Source organism: Bicyclus anynana, chromosome 4 (genome assembly GCF_947172395.1).
Source record: "Bicyclus anynana chromosome 4, ilBicAnyn1.1, whole genome shotgun sequence".
Classification (NCBI taxonomy): Eukaryota; Metazoa; Arthropoda; class Insecta; order Lepidoptera; family Nymphalidae; genus Bicyclus; species Bicyclus anynana.
The window spans coordinates 13927837-13938694 of record NC_069086.1 but is presented as its reverse complement, the minus strand read 5'-3'; the positions used below and the strand labels follow the sequence as shown (position 1 = coordinate 13938694).

General features: G+C 33.9%; 1 protein-coding gene across 1 annotated transcript; it reads left to right on the top strand.

Moving 5' to 3' along the window:
* The first annotated feature begins 4816 nt into the window (after nucleotides 1-4816).
* On the top strand, nucleotides 4817-9267 carry LOC112056455 (protein-associating with the carboxyl-terminal domain of ezrin). Its single transcript, XM_024096889.2, has 7 exons — nucleotides 4817-5232; nucleotides 5310-5495; nucleotides 5679-5818; nucleotides 6626-6735; nucleotides 6986-7315; nucleotides 7392-7576; nucleotides 8007-9267. The coding sequence occupies exons 1-7, from the start codon at nucleotides 5023-5025 to the stop codon at nucleotides 8778-8780; spliced, it is 1935 nt and encodes a 644-aa protein (XP_023952657.2). The 5' UTR covers nucleotides 4817-5022; the 3' UTR covers nucleotides 8781-9267.
* The last annotated feature ends 1591 nt before the right edge of the window (nucleotides 9268-10858 follow it).

Genomic DNA, 10858 nt, shown 5'->3' with positions numbered 1-10858 from the left:
CATTTTGAAATCCTCTCAAAGGACCCTTGAATTTGATACCCATGTTGCAATATTCAAAAAAAAATTTTTTTTTCACCTCGAGTCTATAGCGTCTCACAGTCGTCTTGTTGGTATTTTTTAAATTTCACGTATCTAAGAACACTTGGGTTATTAAGACTAATCTAACGATATCTTAATTACGAAAATACGTCCAGCGGTTTGGAAGATATGAGGTAATAAAGAATATTACATACATACATACATACATACATACATACATACATACATACAAGATACGCGCGAAAAACATAACCCTTCTTGCAGTCGGGTAAAAAATTAGGAAGAAGTTGTGCTTACCTATTCACTCTAAGTGAAATTAAATTAAAATCCGTTTTATATTAAACGGAAGCCTTGTTTATCTAAATCTGTTAATCGAAGAAAATTGTAGATACCTAATTTGATGATTAAGATACACCTACATAGGCTAGGTACTTAAGAACTTTAAGTTCTGATATGAGCGTTAGATATAGAATTTAAAGAAACCTACTCAATTATATCGGGGTATTGGAGTGGGATCCGGGTTTAGATTTGGTTTTTTCCTCGCCTGCTGATTTCACAGAACTTTTAGCAGATACGTTCAAGTAATGCAGGAATTATATATAGTTTATATAAACGCCTGTGCTTTGGTAACCATCAAAAAGCTATGAAATGTAAAATATCAAGCCACTATGATCCATATTCCTAATTCCGGTCTAAATCTCGAAATAGCAACATCATTTGGGATTTTGTAGTGATTTTAAACGTTAAATAGCTTGGCGGTATTTTTGACGGTAGGGTAGTGTAACTAGTCACGGCTGAAGCCTCCCACCAGTCAAGAAATATAATTTAGAAATTATAATCTGACTCGTGCTGGGAATCGTACCCAAGACCTCTCTTTTAGAACCTCGGCACTACCAGCTGCGCCAGAGAACATGTTTTTAGACTTTGACATTGAGTCTGCTTAAAAAACGGCTTCCGTGGTGAAGTGGTATGCGCGGTAGATTTACAAGACGGAGGTCCTGGGTTCGATCCCCGGCTGGGCTGATTGAGGTTTTCCTAATTGGTCCAGGTCTGATTAGTGGGAGGCTTCGGTCGTGGCTTGTTATCACCCTACCGACAAAGACTTGCAAAACAGGAGAGTCAAATCAAGAATGCCCCCTTCCAAGAATCTGGGTGAGTTGCATAACGCGTTGTTATCAAAAAGCGTTTTTCAAGTAAAAAAATGGTAAAAATGGAAACACGCTATAATAAACTTTTTGAATTATCCTAAACATTGATGCCATGGAAGATGGGTATGGGTGCCTTGTGGGCCGTGACTTGCGTGGACATCCTTGCGCCTTCACACCTTCCTGGCACGATGGGCTATGCGGGCGCTACTGCTGCATCAGCAAAGACCTTCAAGAGGCACAACTAAAACAATCTCGTCGGAGATTACGTATTTTAGCTGTTTGCGATCGAAACACTAGATCCGTGGGGTCCGAGTACTTGCTTTCTTTTTAAAGAAAACGAAAAGCGATTAATCAAAGCTTCCTGGGACCAGAAGGCTGACTGTTTTTTATGTATGTTCACCGATTGCTCAAAGACGCTTGAACCGATTTGAATTTTTTTTGTTTGAAATTTGCTTTTTTGTTTGCTTTCCAATAGGTCCCATAGAAACTATGTCAGGATCTGATGATGGGATCCTGGAGAAATCGAGAGGAACTTTCGAATATTATAGGAGCAACTACTGCATTTGTTAATATGTTCATTAGATATTTTAAAGCACTACAATTCAATGAAGGTCTGGTGTCAGTCTGATGATGGAACCGAAGGACAGACGAGGGAACTTCTCATCGATTTACAATAGTTACCTTGTGTTTGGACTTAACTAATTACCCGACTGCGTCAAAAGGAGGGTAATGTTTTTCGAGCGTGTGTATGTTTGTATGTATGTATGTATGTATGTCCATTTCTTTGGCACAATTATATTGGGACCATCGAAGTAAAATTTACTAACTAGAAAGTATTCAAGTCAGGAATGGTATTGTCTGTACTTACTTATATTTAAAATAAAAGGTATGTCTTGAGGAAACTAAAAAGTTCGAACAAAAAAATATTAATAAAAAAACAAAAAACCCGACTACTTAATGAACTGAAAAGAGAAAAACAAGTAGGTATCACAATATCTGTATAAAGTTCTGACTAAATTCCTTGTGGTGCTACAGGCGGGGACAAATACTTTCTTACGGGCAAAGAATGAAATACCAATGTTTGTCACCGCATGCGGCAACATAAAGAATTTAGTCAGAACAGGTCAGAACTTTATACAGGTAATGTGATACCTACTTGTTTTTCTCTTTTTAGTTCATTAAGCAGTCGGGGTTTTTGTTTCTAATAAAATAATATTTTATTTTGTATCGATGAGAACTTTACATCTAGTTTGGTGGTGGAGACGAGGGACAGTTAAATGAACTTTCCAACGGTTTACAGCAGCTACCTTGTGTTTGAGCTTAATTAATTTTTATTGAGGAGCACTTTGCATCTAGATGTGTTGTGACTGTCTTTAGGAGTCTGGTGATGGAAATGAAGGACACCCAAGGAAACTCCTCAACGGTTTACAGTAGCTATCTTGTGATACATCATTATATCATCATCATTAACAACCCATTTTCGGCTCACTGTTGACCACGAGTCTCCGCTCATAATGAAAGGGGTTAGGCCAATAGTCCACCACACTGGTCTAATATAAATTAGCAGACTTTACATACGTAGAGAATTAAGAAAATTCTCTGGTATGCAGGTTTCCTCACGATGTTTTTCCTTCATCGTTTGAGACACGTGCGTGATACTTAATTTCTTAAAATGCACATAACTGAAAAGCTCCAACTTTTCAGTTGCAGGCCCCGGACCGGATTTGAACCTACACCCTCTAAATCGTAGGCAGAGGTCATATCCTTCATGATATCGCTTCTATTTATCTTGTGATAGGGCTTGATTAATTTATATTGATAAGAACCTTACATCAAGATGGGACTTGACTATCATTAAGAGTGCGATGATGGAGACGAAAGACAGTTAAGGTTACTCCTCAACAATGTACAGTAGCTACCACGTGATTGGGTTTGATTAATTTGTATTGATGATAAGTTTTCACTTATCTGGCTTGACTATCAACACAAACAAAGAAGATTTTGAATGTTTATATTTAATAGGGCTGAACGAGGAGTGATGTGTGCGAGTAAAGTTTAAAGTAGTATTTTTAAAACTGATTTGGTTGATTGTATCTAAGTACCTACTAATCTTAAGAAAATATTTGTGTTTAGGTACACTAAAAACGGAAAAATAAAAAATTTTGATAAAAAGATACAACCAACTTCAGAATCACAAAAAATACTGTACTAAAGTGAAAAACGAAAATTATCATCTGTGCTACCTTCTGATCAGTTTGATCAGAAGATCTAACGGTTTAAATTAACACAGCACTGATTTAGTACCGTCTTCAAACTGATCAGAAGGTAGCACATACGATATTATTTTTCGCTTTTCAGTTTAGTAGAGTATTTTTTGTGATTTTGAAGTTGTGATTCTTCCTTTTTTGGTCCGTTAATTCTTCCGTTGTGTTTATTAGTACGATAATATGATATCTATATAATAGTATAATTGAAAAACGTTATCAAAATACTCGTAGATGCAACTACATGCAAGGCTATCGCAATGTTCTCAGATTATTATGATACTTATTACTATCAGTGTGCATTCGACCTTCATGATAGGCCGCGGTTAATGCGGATACGAAGTTTTGAAGTTTAATTTCGTGTTCAGAGAACTACAGACGTACATGGACATCATGTCCCTGTGCATGGGCGTCAAAAGGACATGTCCTAAAATGAGCCTTTAATATTTATAATTTATAAGCAGGTCAATTGTATTTTTTACGGATAGAAGAAACAAATTGCTGTTGAGAAATAATTTTCGGAATTTTCGGAACCCGCATTAATTAGATAAATATTTTGTTTCGTTCCCTTGTCTACAAATTAAACATAGACAATACAGTAAAAGTGTTCAAAACAGCCAATAAAAACACCTGGAATTGAATTCATATCCGGTGAAAGCTGTCACTGTCATTTAATATTGCCAAATGTCAATAAGACAAGTTATAAGGAAACATTAAATCGTAGACAGATGCATTAAACAAAAAAATCCTTAAATTGCTCTAGAAACGCCCTAACGAACGCTACTGCGCGAAGATCACTGACAATCTGTCAGGGTGTGAGTTACAAGCATGTTGTCATGATAAAAATTCTTAATTAATGTTGTCAGCTAATGAAAAAAAAAAAAATTTATTTAATTAATTAAAAAAAATGCGGGTTCCAAATTTTTTTAATTTTGGGTTTTGAGCCCTATATTTTATGTTCTTTTAAGATAAAAATAATTTGTTCTGCTTAGTTGACACTCGGAATAAGGGCCCAGCCTCCATACAACATTGGGTCATTTCCTTTAAGCCCGCTTAAGAATTTGAGGTTAAATCAATTTAATTATTTGAGGTTAAATCAAGAAGAATTATGGAAAACCAATAAATAAACATGTAATCTGTTTGTAAATAACATTCAGTATGCAATAGGTACTAAACTAACAATTTTCTATTACATATAAATTGTTTTGGTTGATCTTGATTACTTTTTCTAGGAGTTGAAAACCAACCCACAATCCTAAAAATATTACTTTTGGGCTCAAAATGGCTAGAATTCAGAGCCGAAAAAACGTGAGTTTGACATTGACATCTAAGCTGTGACATTGACATTGACGTGTGACGTGATAAATTTATTATTTTTTTGCGAAGGGTTTTTTAACTTTTTGTGCATGTGCAAATAATTTTATTTTCATGTTGTTAATAGCATTAAAATATTTAACTGATATACACTATAATAAAACATTAAGCGTCAGTGAAACGAAATATTTTCAGATCAGTATGATACAACGTCTAAGCTAAGGGTATGAAAAACCTTACAAATAAGAAAACACATAATGGGCAACGAGAATTCGCAACTGAACAGCTTAGAAATAGAAGAAAAAGCTACAGAGTTAACAGACTTCTGGGCTCATCATCAAGCCACTATAAGTGATAGTTGTCGGTACTTTAGTTTAAAAAGTGATGGCTCAGTATCTGTATTCAAAGGAGAGACAATTTTAGGACCTTTGTGGACAGCATCAACGCCTCTGGAGAAGTTTTCCAATGTATATTAATCATATAAGTAGAACTTAATATTTTCTCCCTCTATGAAGGAATATTAATGGACATCTTGTATTTGCAGAATTTGTTAAAGTATCGGCACCCATGCATAGTGAGATATATATCTTCATGGCAACAAAGGTCAACTTTTCATTTAGCGACCGAGTTTGTTCAACCTCTAGCACAAGTTTTATGCTCCCAAACACCCCTTCAAATTTGTATTGGATTGAATAATATCTTACAAGCCCTTGTTTTTTTACATGAACAGGTAAATAGTTGAATAATTTGAATTTTATTTAGAACAAAATGTACCTTAATAAGAGAATTCTTTAACAATAAAATCATATTATTATAGTTCATAACTAATGGTAATTATATTATCAAAATAATACAAGTATATGTTGATTTGATTGACTAATTACAATTTACTAGAACAAAAATATTTTCCCAGGCTGGTATGTCACACAACAACATTAGTATAGCATCAATATATATCTCAGGAGACGGACAGTGGAAATTGGCTGGCTTACAATACTTGTGTCCATTTAGTGAACTAAATGCTGCCTATCTTAAACATTCCAGGATACACAGGTATGTATCCTGTATTAATGAATAGGACATACTTTATGACTTTAAAATTTATAAATGAAATTCTCTATTTTTTTTAAACAATGATATAAAAATACTACTACACGAATTTATAAAAACCATTAGTTTTCTGCTTCTGGGGCTTTTGAGTACCCAAGCAACTGGCGTAGAGGCAGAGGGCTCCAAAATATGGAGCTACCTCAAAAAACAGTTGCAAGTATACTGCCTTATCTATCTGGCTCTTAATCTGAAAAAAAAAACAAGCTAGCACAGCTTTTATGTTTTTTTTTACTTGTTCTTAATTAATGGAAATAAATTTTTATTAATGAAAATAAATTTGATTAATAAGCTTAAAACAATTGGATAAAGTTATTATATTTTAATAACATTTTACAAAAAAACAAGACATAATCTATACTAATAATAAAGCTGAAGAGTTTGTTTAATTGATTGATTGAATGCGCTAATCTCAGGAACTACTGGTTCGATTTGAAAAATTCTTTTAGTGTTAGATAGCCCATTTATCAAGAAAGGCTATAGGCTATATTATCCCTGTATTCCTATGGGAACAGGAACCTCGCGGGTGAAACCGTGCTGCGTCAGCTAGTTTAAAATAAATAAGTTATGAAATGACATGTGTTTTCTACATTCAATCCTAATTGGTTTGTTGGTAAACAGTGCACATCAAGTATGGCTTTAGTTAATTTTTTTTGTTACAATTCTTTCCTGTTGTTGATACTCTATTTGAATCAATTAAAACATAAACCTTTATTCATATAATTTAGATGAATTATAATCTCTATTTTCCAGATATGACAAAGCAGTTGATCCTAATGAAGATTCATATGAAATTACTACTAAAGTTGATCAATTTGCTTTTGCTGTTTTGGTTGAAGATGTTTTTAAAGGCCACAATGATGGTAATGTTTATTAAACTTTGTTTCAATTTTGGTTTTGATTGAGATTGACTAAAACAAAATTTTGTATGTGATTGTGATTTATTTATGTCAATAGCATTGATACATTGATTGCCACATATTTGTAGATAACACTCTACAGCCAATTGTTGATATCAGTATAACATTATGTTAACTTAATCTATTCCATGAGATCACTTTACTTACGTACTACACAAACAAAACAAATTACACAAAAACTTTTTTTTTTCAGATGAAGTTCCACATTTAAGGGAATTCAAAAAATACTGCAGTAAATATCTTCAAAATTCTAATCCTGAATTGAGACCCAATTTATCAGAAGTACTGAAGGACAACTTTTTCAATCACGAATTCATATCTATATATAAATTTCTGAATGTTTTACCTTTGAAAACTGAAGAGGAAAAAAGTGAATTTTTCTCTAGCATTTTAAGTAATCTTAAGTGCTATGATGAAGTTACAGTTGCCAAACAACTCGGAGGACTGTTACTATCAAGACTTACACTTTTAGATCAGACTGCCCACAGAGATGTGTTGCCATTCCTTTTAAAGCCAAAAAATGGTATGAAGTTTGAAAATGAAATTCATAAAATATTTAATTTTATCCAACCTTTAAAAGGAATGTTTTTCTATTACAGACAGATCAAATGGGGACTGCATGGGATTTTTTACCCTCAGTGTATTTAAAGAACATGTTAAACCTAGACTTCTGCAATTATTTGGAGTTAGAGATAGTCAAATAAGAATGTTATTATTATCTCACTTTACAAAATTTATTCATGTATTTACTCATGAAGAACTATCTCAACATATACTACCAGAGGTATGCAAAACACATCAATTAAAAAGAAACAATTTGAATATCTTGTTAATCTTATGAATATAATATCATCATCATCAACATTTAATTCTCCATTCTTACACAGGCTCAGAGTATTTTAATCCTTTTATAATCACTATCAGAAGGTAATGCAGATGGTAAAGTAAAACTAAGGCTTATTTGCTCTCTGTGGCACAAGGACATAACATCACTTGCTATGAGCTGAGAATTTTTACTGAAAATTTCTCAGGAAAAAGAAAATTCAGTATTTTATAGCTTGAACTAGGACTCAAACCCAAATCCATATAGGCAATGGAACATTGAGGCAGCATAAACCGCTGAATTATTCTTTTAGCGATTAGATTTTATAAGTTGTGTTAATAACAAACTAACTCTAAACTATATAGTAATGATGAAATATTATTATTTGCAGTTACTTGTGGGGATAAAGGATACTGATGATAGTTTAGTTGCATCAACTTTACTATGCCTTAGTGAACTAGTACCTATTTTGGGAGCAGATACAGTTGTAGGTGGAAAAAGATCAAAACTCTTTACAGATGGTAGACCAAAATCAAAACCAGCTACATTGAAATCTGACAATGATTTATTTGTAACAAATAAAACTCTGTCAGACTTCCACTGTTCAGAAAGAATGTATTCAGACAATACAAACACATATGAACAGAATATATCATTGAATGAAAGACCTTCTCCAGTTGGTGGTGAATCAAATGATGGACATACAGCAACTGAATTAAACAGAAGCACTAATGCAGTATCAGAAGATGAATGGGATGATTGGGAAAACACTAATCCGCAATTAGTAACAGTGAGCCTCGATCAGGCTTCAGATTTCCTTCTAGAAGACAAGGTATCAACTGAGACAAACTTGGAAGAATTAGTGAATGTTAGTGAAAAAACAGGAAATGGAAAAGCAACGACACATTCAACATTGATGCATAAAGCTGCTCTTGAAGCCAAAAAGAATATTGTTGACATATCTGATTTGGATATAAAGAATCTAAAAGTTGATTTAACAAAAAATGATGAAATCGACTTCTTTGCAGATATGATGCCAGTTATAGAAAAACAAAAAGTAGTTTCTGTTAATGACAATGCCACAGAATTTATACATAAATTGAACTTTGTACCTGATGAAGGTGAAGATGAAAATGAAGCATGGGGTGAAAATTGGAATGAATGAATGGAATTGGAACCCCATCAATGTAATAAAATACACATAGTACATGTGTACTAGTAGTAAATCTACACCAAGTTTTTTTACCATGTAAAGTTTTATCATAATAGTCAAATGTAAATATAAAAATTTCTTATTGTAAGCTATTATGCACTATTACAAATTTATCATAATAATTAAAAGCAAATAATTAAAATAATTTATGAATGTAATAATAGACAACTGTGTTAGATGTCACTTCAAAAGTTTTTGATCGTAGCGATTTTTGGAAGTTATTTATGTATTTTTAAAATATTAAGACATTAATGTTTAACTTTGGATAAAAGCAAAATTTTCATCTAAATTCTAAATTTTCTTACATAGTACTGTACATAAAATGTGAAAGTTGTAAGTTTCCAGGTGCATATATCAAGGTTCATAACATAAACTCTGTTATTAATAACACAACAATAAATGGCTTAGCCCAATAATTCTGACATTGTATGCCCTTTAAGTCGTGTTTTATTTTATTAAAAATCGTGGGGTAAACCTTAATCTAAATAATACAATACTTATATTTCACAAAACAATAGTACAAGTAGGTATGTAATTCCTAATTTTATTTTTTCTACTCGACGACTAGCGTTTAAACTAAATAGCAGCAGTATAGCAATGGCAGGGCTCCCAAATGTCTATGTGAATGTGAAATTTAAATAGGGTAGTTGACTAATATCAAATTAAATATAAACAATATTAATTTCACATAGTACATGGAATAAGGGTCCGAAATATGTCGATATCAATTAATAAAAGTTAAGGATTTCTTAAAAAACTTAATTTAAATATAACGCATTTTTTTCAAATTATCCAAACGTCAAAAATGCTGTCGTCCATTTTGTGACGTCACTAACACACTTGATGTACTAAACTTCAAAATAATTATTGTTAGCTAATATTTTTGTCAAACGCTCCGTTTGTAAGGCATTTATTATAGTGATGTCATGAAACGGTTGAAATATAGGCTCTCATGGCCGACAGGCGTTTTGGCCCGTATTGTCAAAAACATATATAAAAACTAAAATTTTCATGTAATCACGTCTCGAAAAAATTTAATTTTTTTTTCAGCCTAGTAGATCGATAATGAACATTATAAGACCATTAAAAAAAGTGTCAACTAGCCTATTATTAATTATTGTCATTTAATACAAAAACTAAATTAGATTACTACGGCAGCCAATAACAATAAAGTCTGCAGCGCTGTCTGTGCCCTGAGGCCCGCGTAGGGATGTAGGCAGTGAAAAAATATCGAAACCACACCATTAACAGTATTTAAATGTTATGCAAGTAAACCTACTTTACACACGCTTGACTAGGGAATTAAGCTGATGAATACGTTACGAAAAGTGTGATCGGGCGAGGCTAACAGACTATGATAGGGAGAGCTAAAGAAGTTTTACTTTTGACGTGGTCTATAGCACTTAGGTTTTTTTGAAGTGACAACTTCATAAGGGAGAGTAAACCGTTTCGTAACGTAACACGATACGGCGTCACTCTGACTCCCTTTTCTCTAACGCGTACCGCAGGTCTAATTTATCACTTCCGTCGAGCGTCTCGAGACGCACACGTTTTTTACTGCCTATATCCTTATTTCTTTTTCCTGAATCGGAAAGCGGCGTCACCGGGGGTTTTGGGCGAGCGCAGAAGCATCGCCTGATAGGGCCCGAAGGCAGAAGCAGAAGCAAAAGATGTGGGCGGAACGACTCTAAGGGGGGTCCTCTGGGACTCGGACCTCGGCTTAGAGGGCCATTCTGGAAGAGTGTTTTGGCCTAAGTGTATCAGTCCGGGCGCCCCTGGGATCGTGGGTTGAAAACCAGGTGACGCCAGATATTGACGAAGACGCTGTGTAGCTTGTGTTTGTGTTGCCTAGGAAACATTGTCGGTCGTTGTCATCGTCAGGATCGTAAAAGACGTTTTTCGGGCGTCTAAATCTACAATCGGCGTTAAAATTGGGGTTGTAGTTGCAAGCCTCATCCACTAGTTGGTTAGGGTGGGTGGCAGCACTCTCAAAATGAGAGCTGCTACCCACCCTAACCCTAACCAACAAA